Source organism: Podarcis vaucheri (assembly GCF_965113315.1).
Source record: "Podarcis vaucheri genome assembly, chromosome: 14".
Classification (NCBI taxonomy): Eukaryota; Metazoa; Chordata; class Lepidosauria; order Squamata; family Lacertidae; genus Podarcis; species Podarcis vaucheri.
In genome coordinates this window covers 35,515,744-35,530,267 of record NC_138752.1, presented here as the reverse complement: position 1 = coordinate 35,530,267, position 14,524 = coordinate 35,515,744, and the positions used below count along the sequence as shown (strand labels likewise).

At 45.2% G+C, this 14,524-nt stretch overlaps 2 protein-coding genes across 3 annotated transcripts; one reads left to right on the top strand and one right to left on the bottom strand.

The window, feature by feature from the left end:
• The first annotated feature begins 1,647 nt into the window (after positions 1–1,647).
• On the top strand, positions 1,648–2,677 carry LOC309518649 (olfactory receptor 13C2-like). Its single transcript, XM_082198978.1, has one exon. The coding sequence runs from the start codon at positions 1,720–1,722 to the stop codon at positions 2,653–2,655; it is 936 nt and encodes a 311-aa protein (XP_082055104.1). The 5' UTR covers positions 1,648–1,719; the 3' UTR covers positions 2,656–2,677.
• Positions 2,678–3,600: 923 nt separating this feature from the next.
• On the bottom strand, positions 3,601–14,496 carry EEF2KMT (eukaryotic elongation factor 2 lysine methyltransferase). Of its 2 annotated transcripts, XM_082199426.1 has the most exons (8): positions 14,108–14,494; positions 10,086–10,148; positions 9,072–9,152; positions 8,404–8,505; positions 7,417–7,550; positions 5,767–6,077; positions 4,489–4,638; positions 3,601–4,260 (listed from the first exon to the last, which is right to left on the bottom strand). In XM_082199426.1, the coding sequence occupies exons 1-8, from the start codon at positions 14,234–14,236 to the stop codon at positions 4,160–4,162; spliced, it is 1,071 nt and encodes a 356-aa protein (XP_082055552.1). In that variant the 5' UTR covers positions 14,237–14,494; the 3' UTR covers positions 3,601–4,159. The 2 variants fall into 2 exon arrangements, with proteins under 2 accessions (XP_082055552.1, XP_082055553.1); XM_082199427.1 differs by lacking the exon at positions 9,072–9,152 and having other exon boundaries at positions 14,108–14,496.
• Positions 14,497–14,524: the final 28 nt, after the last annotated feature.

Below are 14,524 nucleotides of genomic sequence, written 5' to 3'. Positions count from 1 at the left end.
TTCTTCACATGAACTGGGAAGGCATTCCTTCACAGATGTGGTTTTGGAAGAGGGTTGGTTGTGGATTTGCAAATGTGGATTAGAAACTAAGACAGCTAGCTGTGAGCAAGCCATCTTCAGGGGTGCTATTTCACCACTACTAATCTTCAGATTGTGAAGAACCACCAATTAGCTTCCAGTGTACCTCAATATTTGCTGTTTGAAAACCACTGCCTTTAAGAAAATGTGTTTCAGGAGGGAATTACAGATGCTCTATAACACTACCGTTCCATTGTCTAAGTAGATGGATGATCAGGAAACAAGAGAAGACAGTTTAATTTTGTTCTCAATATGCCAGATATCACATTATGTACCAACAATTTACAACTGATCCCACCTTGCCGGGAGCCCACCTATTCCCAATACTAGAGATGCAGAGACCAAGTAAATATACTTGGGGACCAAGTAAATATATTTATTCCTGCCTGCAAATCTTTCCAATGATGGTATTCTTTCATCCCTGAACCCAACAAATGTGTGCCGATGTCATCGTTACAACATCTGAAAATTTTCATGCCCAAAGGGTTTATATCTCAGTTCAGGGGTACTGCGTGCTGTGAACCAAATAACTTACAATCAAATGAAATGTTATCTTAGCTGCATATAGCGCTCTCTCTCCCTCTCTCTCTCTCTCTCTCTCTCTCTCTCTGTGTGTGTGTGTGTGTGTGTTTGCTGGCAAAAATGCCAGCAAAAAGATGGGTGATCCAGATCTGTGGAATTGTGGCTGTTTCACAATTTCCATTTGCTGGAAAAAACAACAACACACCAGCGCTTAGCTCCTATCTGAGTGTATCTTTTCTTTTGTTTACGGTGGCAAAATATCTTTGCCATTTTCTTCAGCCACTGACTTTGTTTTTATCTCCCTGGCTTAGGGTGTTGTTTGGGTTGCAGCCTTAACTGATCATTTCACACCCATCAGCACCATTACGAGATTCCTTTAGCGTACACCCTGAGTACAGATGCACACTCACTTCTGCTCTCAAAGGTCAAGCTAAAAAATATTATTTGTTTAGAGCATTTGTATCCCGTTCCCCAGCCAAAAAGGCTCCCAGACTGGCTTACAGACAGTCAATTCAGACAAGACAGTCTGTGCTTGCAGGCTTACTACAGTCACACAAGGGAAAAGGACCGGGAGGGACGAGCAGGTGGGGAAATCAAACTCAACACTAATTCTTAAAACAGTCGCCCTTGTAATGACCAGCTGGCACACTTCAGGCATAGGAAGTGTCTGATGTGTGAATGTTACAGAAAAGCGTGCACAATTTTTAAATAAATTAATAAAAAGCACCTCCAAGAGGCTGCTAGTTTGACTGGAGTGGTAATGATGAAGAAGTATGGGGTCTTCAAGAATTTTTCCAGGTAGTGGACTGAGTAAAACATTGAACATAGGAAGCTGTTTTATACTGAGTCAGGCTATTGGTCCACCTAGTATTGTCTTCCCTGACTGGCAGCATTTCTTCGGGGTTTCAGGCAGGGGGATCTCTCCCAGACTTACTTGGAGGTGCCAAGGATTGAACCGGGGTGTCAGCTGCCAGTCAGTGTAGACGATGCTGAGCTAGATGGAGCAATGATAGGTCCAATGAAGCAGCTTCTTATGTTCTTCTGGAATATCTAAGCTTGGTCCTATGGGAAATGTGACTTCTCCCTTCTTGCTTTTTAAGGTAGGTACTTGTGACCAGAATGGAAACTAGGAACCTCACTATTTTCACCGAGTTCATCCTCGTCAGATTTCTGGGCCACCCCCAACTGGAGCTCTTCCTTTTTGTGCTTGTGTCCGTGATGTACACGGTGACCCTCTTTGGAAACATCTCCATATTGACTCTGACTTGTTTGGATTCTCGCCTCCACACTCCAATGTACTTCTTCCTCAGCAACCTGGCCTTCTTGAACATCTGCTACACATCTGCAGTGGTCCCCAAGATGCTGGCCAACTTCTTAGTGGCCAGGAAGACCATCTCGTACCAGCTGTGTGCTGCGCAAGTGTACATCACTCTCTTCTTGGGGGCGGCTGAGTGCCTCCTCCTCCTGGTGATGGCATTTGACCGGTATGTTGCCATCTGCAACCCTCTGCATTACACGATGGCAATGAATAAGGGTGCCTGCCTTGCTCTGGCCATTGGGGCCTGGCTTGGCAGCTTCCTCATGTCCGTGGTCCCTTCCTTGACCATGAAGCAGTCTCTGTGCAATTCCGTCATTGACCACCTGTTCTGTGAAGTTCCTGTCCTCCTCCAGCTGGCTTGTCCCAGCGACGACACATCCCTCAATGAGACCATGATGGTGGCAGGGAGCACGTTCACCTTGCTCATGCCGTTTGTCTTAATCCTGCTGTCCTATGTCCGCATCATCTTTGCCATCCTCCAAATCTCCTCCACGGATGGGAAGCGGAAGGCCTTCTCCACATGCTCGGCTCACATCACCGTGGTGACCATCTACTACGGGAGTGGGATGTTCATGTACATGAGGCCCAAGGCCAGCTACTCAGCTGAGAAGGACAAGCTGATCTCTCTCTTCTACTCGGTAATCAACCCCATGCTGAATCCCATCATCTACAGTCTGAGGAACAATGACGTCAAGGAGGCCCTCCTGAAACTGCTGAGGAGAACCAAAGCACCTTGAGCAAGAAGATAGGGGTGGAGCATCTCAGAACCCAGGGGCCAAATGTGGCCCTCCAGCTCTATCTCTCCCTGTCCCCAGATCATACCCCTACTTCACACCCTCCTTGAGTATTTTAGCCTGGCTGGAACGCATCCTTGAATTCTGATGGTGCCTCTTGCTTGCCTGGATGGAGGATAGAGAGAGGCATGTGTGTAGAAACTAGGCTGCTCCAGAGGCTAGAATTCAAACCAATGGCTTCAAGTTACAAGAAAGGAGAATCTGACTAAACATCAGGAAGAACTTTCTGACAGTAAGAGCTGTTCAACAGTGGAGTGGACTCCCTCAAGAGGTGGTGGACTCTCCTTCCTTGGAGGTTTTTAAGCAGAGGTTGGATGGCCATCTGTCTAGGATGCTTTAGTTGAGATTCCTGCATTGCAGGGGGTTGGACTAGATGACCCCCAGGATCCCTTCCAATTCTATGATTCTATGATGCGGTGCAAAACAGCTTCCCGTGTTCCTTTGGAGGATATGGAACTCTTGCGTGAAGCCTATTTTGTCATGCTGTTTTATTGTCTTAATTATTTTACTAATTAGCTAGCATCCCTGAAACATAACTTTAATAAGTAGCTACAGTAATTGGTAGCATGATTTTGGCCTTCCTTCCTTTCAGGCACTTTTACAACTTCTACTTGGCTTTCTTTTCTCATTGAGGAAGAGTGGTGGTCAATGTGACAGGACACAAAGGCTGCAATAATATCAGACACTCAACTGCTGGGAGTAACTCCTCTGGGTGATCTGGATGCTGAGGGTAAGGTGGTAGCAACTTGGGAGAAGGCCTACATTAGGAGAAAGGAACCTTTATTCAGGTGAGGGCCACATTGCCTTCTGGGGAACCTTCTGGGGGTGCATGGTGGTGGGCAGAGCAATAAATTTAACTTTGACCTTTGCACGAAAACAGTTGTTGGATTTTTTTAAAAAATCATTTTTATTAATTTTCCAAATTATTACAAATCAAACCAAATTAATCTAATACAATTTCTCAAAATCAGGTTTCCCGCTCCTGTTTCAAACATATGATCATTATCATCATTTCCTTCCATTGAGGCATCATTTCTTATTTAGAGTCCAGTTGACATCCTTCACTTGCTGTTAAACAATTATTCCAGCAGGCTGCTTTTTTCCACCTTACAAACAGCACCTCCATTATGTACAGTCACAGTTGCTGGATTTTTCACTCTGTTGCAAAGCTTAGTAAACCACTTTGTGAGTTCAAAAGTGTTTGACTTCTTCTCCTCTTTTTCATTTTTTATAAAATGCACCATATTTTTTTGACTCATATTCTGGTAGAATTTGCTTTTTCCTTCCCCAACAGATTTTATTAAAGTTTGAAAGAAAATACAAAAGTTAGTATGAGATATCAAACAGTTCTGGTAGAAACTGTATGCAGATATTTAACAGGTCTGTGATGGCATAATAAAATTTGATGGATTAACGATAAAATGAGTGTTTTAGAGAAAACAGAAATTTAAACATGCAATCTTAGAATTGTTATATTAGCATGTTGGTCATAAGAGAAAAGATTCTTCTGAGGGCTGGGGACAACTTGCCATCTGATCCCAACTTTACCTGGAATGAGAGACAGGAAGAAAAGGGGTTACACTCAGCGAGGCTGCCAAAATGTTCCCCATCCCAATTTAGCTGCAGAACTTAGAGATTCAGATTACTTGGACCACATGCGCTCCATACATTTAAAGTACTACAATGCCAACTTAAACAATCACGGCTCCGCCCCCACCCAAAAATATATTCTGGGAGCTATAGCTGGTTCAAGATTCTGAGAGTAAGGACACCTACCAAGCTCAGTTTGGAACCGGCAGTAAGTATCTGGGTTTCGAATTGTGCAGGCGATGTAGACTTCTGGGGCCTCCCCATTAGCGTTGCAGCTGGAAAGCTTTTGCAGAATGCCAATAAGGGACTGTGTCAGCTCCGGATCATATACCACATCTGCTTGGAAAGGGTGCATTCAAAAAACAGACACACAAAGAAAATGAAGAAAGCAGGAAGTACATGGGGGAAATCTGGGAGAAAGCTATTGGATAGAGTCTTTACTGGCTGGCAGGCTAAATTTTTATCTCCTCCACCCCTGGACCCCCCAACTTTGAGAGGTGGGCAGGGTTATGCACCTGTAAGTCTCCTCGTGTCATAGTGACATCAGAGGATTCTGCTGTCTGAAACCCCAAATGGTCAGACCCTGGAGTCCAGTTCTGGGCACCACCGTTTTTAAGAAATATATTGACAATGTGTGTGGAGGAGGGCAACTGAGATGATTTAAGTGTTTGGAAACTAAGCCCTATGAGGAACAGATGAGGTTGCTGAGTATGTTTAGCCGGGAGAAGAGAACACTGAGAAGGGATACAAGAGCCATGTTCAAATATCTAAAGGCTTGCTGCATGAATGATGGAGCAAGATTATTTTCTGTTGCTCCAGAGTGTAGGATCTGAACGTATATAAAGTAGAAGACAGGAGACCCAAAGTTGGAAAAGGCTGATCTGGAGTGGAATGCTGTTGATTATATAAAAAGTATGGAGATAAAAAAATGAACTGCCTGGTCTTGCTGGAGGCACCACACTGGGGCCACTCGTAAAAAAGTCCACCTCTGCTTTACTGCAAGGTGATAACCATTAAGCTGTGGCAAAAACAGCAGAGTTCCACATATAATGCCCTTAATGGATAGTGAATACAGTCTTTCAGGTAATATGCTCAGAGATCTTCAGGACTCTCAATATAAAAAACAGGATCCAGAGGTTAATGGGCAGCCAATGCAGATCCCTGAGGACTGGCAAGATTTGCACCTGATAAGGAGAACCAGTCACCACTGGGCAGTGGCATTTTGCACCAGCTACAGCCTCCAGACTAGTCATAAGGGAAGCCCCACCCACAGCACATTACGGTAGTCTAAACCAGGCATAGGCAAACTCGGCCCTCAAGAAGTTTTGGGACTACAACTCCCATCATCCCTAGCTAACAGGACCAGTGGTCAGGGATGGTGGGAGTTGTAGTCCCAAAACATCTGGAGGGCCAAGTTTGCCTATGCCTGGTCTAAACATAACATTTGCATTCAGCGCACTGTACCTGCAGCAATGACGACGTCAGGGTTCTGAAGTTCTGCCAGCCGTTCTTTTGTAACTAGGTTCCAGTCAAGCTCTGCTACGGTTATTTCAGGGTCCTGGGATCCAGGAAGCTCAGCCTCACAGATCTCTTGTTTTGCCACGCCATGACCGCGAGTTTCAGATGGCAGAAATAGGCCGTTCAAGCGGATATTCTTTGACAACTGTTGAAGAACACACTCGTGGTGATCACTGAACGTGTATGTCCTGGGACGGCAAGCTTTGGAAATTGCAATGCCTGTCAGTCCGGTCCCACTTCCTAGTTCCAAAACACTCCTAAGAAAAGAGAACAGCAGCAAATCATGTTAAAGAAGATGAGGATATGAGCAAAAAATGTAGGAAGCTAAAGGTTTCAGGGAGGTAGCTAAGCTGAAAGCAGGTTTTCCATATATTCAGATCCCACATTTTCAAATTATTTTTGGGTTTCAAGCATCTTTGGATCAAAATATACAACATACACACACACACATATACAATTTTCTTATACAGTGGTACCTCAGGTTAAGTACTTAATTCGTTTCGGAGGTCCATACTTAACCTGAAACTGTTCTTAACCTGAAGCACCACTTTAGCTAATGGGGCCTCCTGCTGCTGCTGCGCTGCCGGAGCACGATTTCTGTTCTCATCCTGAAGCAAAGTTCTTAACCTGAAGCACTATTTTTGGGTTAGCAGAGTCTGTAACCTGAAGTGTATGTAACCTGAAGTGTATGTAACCTGAGGTACCACTGTATATATAAACCTTGGGACGTATCCAATGCACTTATGCAAGGACTTTTGTGTGCACAACAGAACTCCACTCTTTTTCACTCCCTGTTTTCCTCTTCACCCTCCCCGAATTTGCTTTGGGGGGTTAGGGGACTTGGGAAGCAGGTGACGAGGGAGGGAGAGGAAGCCCTGTGGCACAGCTGAAAGTCCTTGCACTGAAAGAACAAATGCACTGAATATTACACCTTTTTGAGTTGACCACGCCTATCCAGACATGTACATTTTTACGTGTATTTAAAATGTAATTTTATCTAATAACATACATTTTTAAAAATGCCTTGATTTTGAAAAAAAAGTTAGGCTAGTTTGTTTTTAAAGACCAATTTCATCAGCCATTTTAATGGATATTTTATATTTTAGGTATTTATTACATTTATATCCCACCTTTCCTCTAAGAAGCTCAAGGTGGTTCTCTTTCTCCCGATTTTATCCTCACAGCAACCCTGTGAGGTAGGTTAGGCTGAGAAAATGGCTGGCCTAAGAAAATTCCTTAAAGGCTTTGACATTTTAATTGGCATATAAATCCTGTTAAATAAAAACAAATAAATATACCACCCAATACTATTCATTTAAGTCTAATCATAAATCTATTGATTTATCAATCTATCTAGACATGCACACACCACCTTTCCTTATCAGTTCCAAGGTGGTTGACAAGATATAGTAAAACAGCATTAGAAACAACAATGACTCAGAATGTCAATACCACCATGGAAAAAAATACGCAAAACTAAACTGCTGTCTGGTTTGCCTTCCAATAGCTCCTCACAAACCTCTGCAGGGATCCCAAGGCTAAGCCCTGACCAGCACTGGGGTCTGCCTATGACTGAGCACAACAAGAAATAGCTACCTGTTGCAAAAAACTGCAGAATTCTCCAGCGCCCATTCAGCCAGGTAAAGTCCGGCATCCCACGTGACAAGGCCTGTGGTTCCCCGTGAAATAATTGCGACGCTCTCACAAAGTGTAATGGCATCTCCAGAGGGCTACCAAAAAAGAAAAGAGAGCAATATACCATAATATTTTAAGAAAACACTTAAATACCTGAGCATTCCAAATCATTTCCCCATGTATAATGCATAGAAAACAGTAGATCTAGCAGAAAGGTAACACATATAGAGTTCTGCCCTGATGGTTGCGATTCATCCCCAATTATTCTTATTGTATAATTATGCAACAGTCTTATAAGGTTGCATAATTTTAGAAGGGGGGGGGTGACTGTTACTATCATGAAGGAACCCTGCACCTCTGACATTGCCACTACTCCAGTCCTGGTTTCAAATGCCCACTTAAGATGCTGAGCAAGGATAAATGATAGAGGGTAAGGGCTCGCTGAATTCAATATCTGAACTGGAATACAAAAAGGGAGGTGTGAGGAGGTCAGGAAACGAGTAAATGAAGTATAAGATATGAAAATATTGATTTTTTTGTTCTTTTTTTCTTTTTCCTAACTGCTTTCTATTTTGCATTTTTCATGTGTTTGGTTTTTGTATCTTTGTAGTTCTTTTTTCTTCTATTAGGGTTATTTTTTGTTCTTATTTTTTATGTTTAAACTTTGAAACTTTTTTATTGTTTGTAAAATTTCAATAAATAAATATTACTTTAAAAAAAAGAAAAAACAAAAAACAAATGCCGACTTAGTCACGCAGCTCACGGGTTGATCTTGGGCCAATTGCTGTCTCTGACCCTAACCAACCTTGCAGGGTTGTTGTGAGGACCAAAAGGGGGAGGAACCACATATTTCACCCAGAGCACTTTGGAGGAAAAGAGGGATATCAATGCAAATCAATAAAGAAAAGTCACCCACAGTACACACAGAATAAAGACGTTCATATTTACCAATAAATAGCTTTTATAACACTGTGTGGTTTCTTCAGTGTTTAAGACGTCCCCAATCGCTTCGTATAGCTGTTCCAGAGGTTCGGCACCCATGGACTCATGCTGCATGAAAAAAAGAAAGAACCAGAAGTCCAATGATCTTTGAATATCTCACAGGCAGCAAACACAGTCGTGGGTTCATGTTGCAATTGCAGAGTGCAGCCGTTCTGGTTTCCAGCTGTTCTGTTCCATCCTCCCTCCCACATCTGGGCACCAGCATTCCATGCATACTGAGCATGCTCAGTCCTCGTTGAGCTGTTTTGGGGAGGTTCCAAGCCTCCTACCCCCAGAGTGAGGGTTCTTTCCTACAAGTCACATAACCCATCTAGTCCAGCATCTTGCCATCACACCGGCCAACCAGGTGCCTATGGGAAACTGACAGGCAGGAAGCATTTTGGGCTGAAGAGTGCGTACAAAATTCTGCAAACAAAATAAAAAATATAGGATCAACTAGTTCCAATCAGTAGTCCGGCAGCTGAATTAAAACCAGCTGAGGTTTCTGTACTGTCTTCAAGGTGCAGTCCCACGAAGAGTGCCTTAGAGTGGTCTAATCTCCAGGTGATGACACCATGAAGGACTGAACTATCACAACTTCAGTGGTATAAGCCACATTACTATCATATTTTTACCTTCTTAATAAGCTCTGATAAGAAGCATCTTCTATACTTCACTGAGAGAGGGTACTTCAAGCACAGCGGGTGAAAAACAGTCTGAAACAAATAAACGCAACAGCCGATAAATGCAACACACTGAAATAACTGTGTGCGTCAGCTAGAAAACTCCCAGGCCAAAGTAGGAGTAGCCAACCCGCTGCCTCTCCTGATGTTGTTGGCTCCAACTCCTATCAGCCGCAGATAGCTAATGGTCAGGGGTGATGGGAGTTGCAGTCATAGAGGAGTTGGCTACCCTCGGGCCAAAGTAACACGTACAACTATATGTTACAAAACATGTTGGAAAAGTGATGATGTAATCATTGTAATTTAAAGCAACAGGGAAACCTCTTTGGACATATAATTGGCAGGATTTAGCTGGCCAGCTAATGCTATTATGCTATCCAACCAGTGCTATCCAACCAGTTCAGCTTCTTCTTCTATTAGAGCCTAAACCTCATAGATGCAGGATAACAGGCCTGGAACAGACCCATGGATATAATCCAGGCAGCCCCCCTCCCCCGCCAACCTACACTATTATAATAGGTGGGAGTTTGGGTGACTGACTGCTGCCTCACAGCATGGATTCACTGCCCACTGAAAGCAAGCGTTTCAGAAAAATGATAATTTTGGACCCCCTTTTCCACCCAACATGCTTATTTCCCATGTTGTTTTACAGAGAAAAACCTCAAACGTTAAATTCCCCACCTGTTTTCTGGTGGCACAGTCTTTGAAAGGCTCTGCCGCATGCCTTTTTCTGAAGATGTAGATCAGTGTGAAGATGCACTGTTGCTTGCAATATGAAACTTGGTCACCCCTCCTCCCAAAGCCCCCGAAACAAAACCCAAAGAGAAAAACTCATCACTAGAAAAAGCGGTAGAGTGTCTGTGAGGGGCCAGATTCCCCCGCAGCTGCCCCCCCCACCTCAGTTTCTTCACAGTATCTAATTGCATATGGAGCATGAAGTATATGCAGTTATCCACAGATGTTTACCTTCTGTAAAATAGTCAGCAGTGGTGAGGAGTCTTCTGAATTCTTTAGTATCTGTTCAAGATCCTAGATCACAAGAAACATAAATGATCAGGTAAGGTGTGTGAGGAGGGAGCAGCAAAAAGGTATTGTGGCAACCCAACCACGAATTTTATTATGGCATAAGCTTTTGCAGACTAGAAAGTGGGTTAAGACTTTGTATAAGTTATGGACACAGTTGGACAACTTTTGAGAACTGTCCCTCTGCAAATGTGTGTGTGTGTGTGTGTGTGTGTGTGAGAGAGAGAGAGAGACCCCCTCAAAAACACCTCTGGGCTAATGCTGGCTTTTGCATACGGTGAATCTAGCCACTAGAATCTGCTCCACTTCCATCTGCAAAGCCCCAATCTTTCATTTGCATAGCTCTGCCTTAGATACCACTTCTTGGTCACACTGCTTGGAATGTTTGGAAGTTGCTTCATGGAACATAGGACATTGCCTTATAATGAGTCAGATCATTGGTCCATCTTACACTGACTGGCCTTCTAGGGTTTCAGGCAGGGAATCGTTCTCAGCCCTACCTGGGATTGAACCTGGGACCTTCCGCATGCAAAGCAGAGGCTCTGCCACCGAGCTATGGCCTCTTGGTACCCAAAGCAGCTAGGAAATAATGGAACGCAACAGAAAAGGCAAATGTAGCAATTAGCAGAGTGATATTTAATTCTATTTATTGTGTGCATTTGTAACAGCAGTTGCTGCAATGCTGCTTTTCTGATCTACGCTGGAAATATTCTCTAGTGGTTTCAGTTGCTGAAATTAAACTCTTTTGTTGTTGCTGCTGCTTTAAATTACCAAATGCTGTTAACAGATGAATGAAAGCATCAGGCAAATAACTTTCTGGGAAAGAAGAAATCGCCCCTATTTAATTTTACTTTGAGGGGAGAAACAACTTTATTAAAAAACTAAATTAAAGCAACACTCTCTGCTACTAGCATACTGCACAAGAAATCCAGAGCTCCGTGCAGGCATAAGGGGCTCCGTGCAGGCATAAGGGGAATTTCTCAGCCGATGCAACACTGCATTTTGTTGGTTAAGGTGTTTTTTTTTTAAAGAGTGAGATTGCAGGTTCAATCTGCAGCATCTCCAGGTTTGGCTGGTAGAGACTCCTTGCCTGAACTCCTGGAGAGCCTCTGCCAGTCAGTGCAGACAATATTGAGCTAGATGGACCAATGGAAACTACCTCAGTTCCTAGGATGCAAATCTGTGTCACGGGCCTGTGGCTCAAGTCTTTTTAAGTACCAAGTAATAGACCCAAAAGGGACACAGGTGGCGCTGTGGGTTAAACTACAGAGCCTAGGACTTGCTGATTAGAAGGTAGGCAGTTCGAATCCCTGCAACGGGGTGAGCTCCTGTTGCTTGGTCCCTGCTCCTGCCAACCTAGCAGTTCCAAAGCACGTCAAAGTGCAAGTAGATAAATAGGTACTGCTCCGGCGGGAAGGGAAACGGTGTTTCCGTGCGCTGCTCTGGTTCGCCAGAAGCGGCTTAGTCATGCTGGCCACATGACCCGGAAGCTGTACGCCGGCTCCCTTGGCCAATAAAGCGAGATGAGCGCCGCAACCCCAGAGTCGGACACGACTGGACCTAATGGTCAGGGGTCCCTTTAATGGCCCTGAACAGCACAATCTCATGCATTTTTACTTAGAAGGAAGGCCCACCGTGTTCAATGGGACTTATCCTTAGAGATGGTAGGTCCTCCCTAACTGGAAGTCTTCAAGGAGTGTCAATCTGCTAACTATTGGGGATGTGCCAGCTGTACGTTTCCAGCATGGAGCAAGTGGGTGGATTGCATTCAATACCCCCTCCAACACCAGGCTTCTCAGTGCAGGGACCCCTGGAGCGTTTTAAAGAAGTAGCGGTTGTGTTCAAGGTGGTCAGGAGCTACTTTTGGCAGCTATTTTCATATCCGCTTATTTAGTGATAAAATAATACAGTGGTAAGCTGTCACATTCAATATTGCTGAGATGAGCTTGTTGCAAATCATATGAACGCTTGAACAAAGAAAGAATTTTTAGACCCGATCATTGATCAAAAGCGACAAGGATGCTTACAGAACATTCATCAGCCTTAAATACAAGTCTTTTTTGTTTGTTGCCTGGTTATCCTAAAGAGGTGGGAGAAACCAGCAGTCCTCTCCCACACGGGTCAAACGCAGGAGCAGCTCTAGCACCCTCTGCCTCCCACTTCTGAGGTTCTTATGTTTAGGATTCCAGCCTAAAGGAAGGTCTGAGAGTATCACGTACTGCTTCACAGAGAATGAGTTGAGCAAGCTATAAGTGGCTGAGCACCTGCTTTTCATGCAGAAGATCCCGGGTCCAAGCCACAGCATCTCTAGTTAGGGTTGGGAAAGGTTCCTGGTCTGAAGAATCATAGAATTGTAAAGTTGGAAGGGACCACGAGGGTCATCTAGCCCAACTCCCTGCAATGCAAGAATCTTTTGCCCAACACAGAGCTCAAACCCACAACCCCGAGATTAAGAGTCTCATGCTCTACTGACTGAGCTACTCTCACCCCGGAGTCCCCAGAGAGCCACTGACACACAGGGTAGGCAAATACTGAGCTTGATGGACTAATGGTCTTAACTGCCTTATACATTAGTCCATCAAACTCAGTGCTGTCTACCCTGACTGGCAGTGGCTCTCCAGGAACTGTTCAGATCAGGAATCTTTCACACCACTAACTGGCGATGCTGGAGTTTGACCTGAGATTTTTCTAGCCCTTCCCTTGGAAGTTCAAAAGTTTTTGCATTGGATTTGGCTGCAATTCAACCACCGTTGAGTTCATGTCCAGGTTAATTAAACCCCTGGGTAGGCGGTCCAATTATGGATTAAGAATAGCTTTTCCATTTTAAGCCTTTCTTCCAGGAGCGGATTAGGTAGTGTATCTCACAAAATGGGAGAGACGCCAAGGCAGGTCACGCTCAGGTTAACCTAGGATCGAACGGGCACATTATCTATTTGTCAAAAAATTTCCTGCCTGACCTTCAACTAAAGTTCCAGGTGGAGGGTAGACAATTTATAATAAAGTGCAAAATGAAACTATCTGCAAAGAAGGTGTAAAGCTACAGCTATGCAAAGGTCACCACCACCACCACCAGTAGCCACATAGCAGTACGGAGAGTCTTGTTGACAACTGCAGGTGGGGAGAGATCTGCTTGCAGGCGTCCCAACCAGGGGATCTGTTCGGCCACTGTAAGAATAGAATGCTGGACCAGGTAGGCCACAGAAGTACAGTGGTACCTCGGGTTAAGAACTTAATTCGCTCTGGAGGTCCATTTTTAACCTGAAGCTGTTCTTAACCTGAGGTACCACTTTAGCTAATGGGGTCTCCTGCTGCCACTGCACGATTTCTGTTCTCATCCTGAAGCAAAGTTCTTAACACGAGGTACTATTTCTGGGTTAGCGGAGTCTGTAACCTGAAGTGTCTGTAACGTGAAGCGTCTGTAACCCGAGGTAACACTGTATCTACTCTCTGATGCATTTAAATTCGGTGGCTACTAGCCATGATGGCTGCAACTTCCCGTATCAGGGGCAGTATGTATCTGAATAGCAGTTGCTGGAGAGTGTGCTCTTGTATACAGGAATTCTGGGATTCTGATTGGCCATTGTGAGAAAAGGATGCTGGACTAAAGAGGCCTTTGGCTTGATTCAGCAGTCAGGCTCTTAGCAGCAGATGCTGGCTGGGATTAAACTGTGGCCGGGGAAAACTACTCTGTGCATGCTCTCAGCCGTTGCTCTTTTTCTTTTTAAAAAGACCACTTCTGCCCACGCGGCCAGTAGCAGACCAAAGGCTCCGTCTGAGGCTTTTCTCCTAATGCAAAGGACTGCTCCTCTGCCCCCCAACAAAGCCCCTCTGGCGCCCCCCGAACAGAACCAGACTCCCCCGGTCCCATCCTTAGCCGGTGGGGCTAGCTCGCCCAGTCCCCTGCTTCCGCGCAAGGCACGCCCAGGCCAGTCCCCGGCAGCGCGTCCTTCGCTCCGCCTCCTCACCTCCCAGGGCAAATCGCGCAGCCGCTTCCCGGCGAGGAAGCCGCGCTGGAAGCGGAGCGCCACGCTCTCTTCGGGGGCTTCTCTCGGCTCGCACGCGGCGCGTTCCTGCCGGGGCTGTTGCTCCTCCATCGGCGGCGGCCGCTCCTCCTCCCGCTCCTCCTCCGTGCGCGCCGGCGGGCGGGCTTCGTAGCCGCGCCTCCTGGGCTCCGGAGCCCGGCCTTCCGGAACAGAGGGAGGATCGCCGGGCAACCCCGGTTTGTGGGCTGGCTGGGTGTCTAAAGCGGCGTGTAAAACTCCCCAGGTTTTTGTTTTAGTTCCAGGTTTTTTTCCCCCTTTTGCGAGCGGCTAGTAAATAGGGAAGAGAGTGCTTCGGGGCATGCGCAGAGTGGCATTTCGTGAATAATAATAATAATAGTT

Coding starts and splice junctions, on each gene's coding strand:
- EEF2KMT (XM_082199426.1), bottom strand. CDS start 14,236: ATGGAGGAGCAACAGCCCCGGCAGGAACGCGCCGCGTGCGAGCCGAGA. Junction 6,078..7,416: donor TCTGCAGTTTTTTGCAACAG/GTAGCTATTTCT, acceptor CTCTTTTCTTAG/GAGTGTTTTGGAACTAGGAA. Junction 4,639..5,766: donor TGACGTCGTCATTGCTGCAG/GTACAGTGCGCT, acceptor CTTTCCAAGCAG/ATGTGGTATATGATCCGGAG.
- LOC309518649 (XM_082198978.1), top strand. CDS start 1,720: ATGGAAACTAGGAACCTCACTATTTTCACCGAGTTCATCCTCGTCAGA.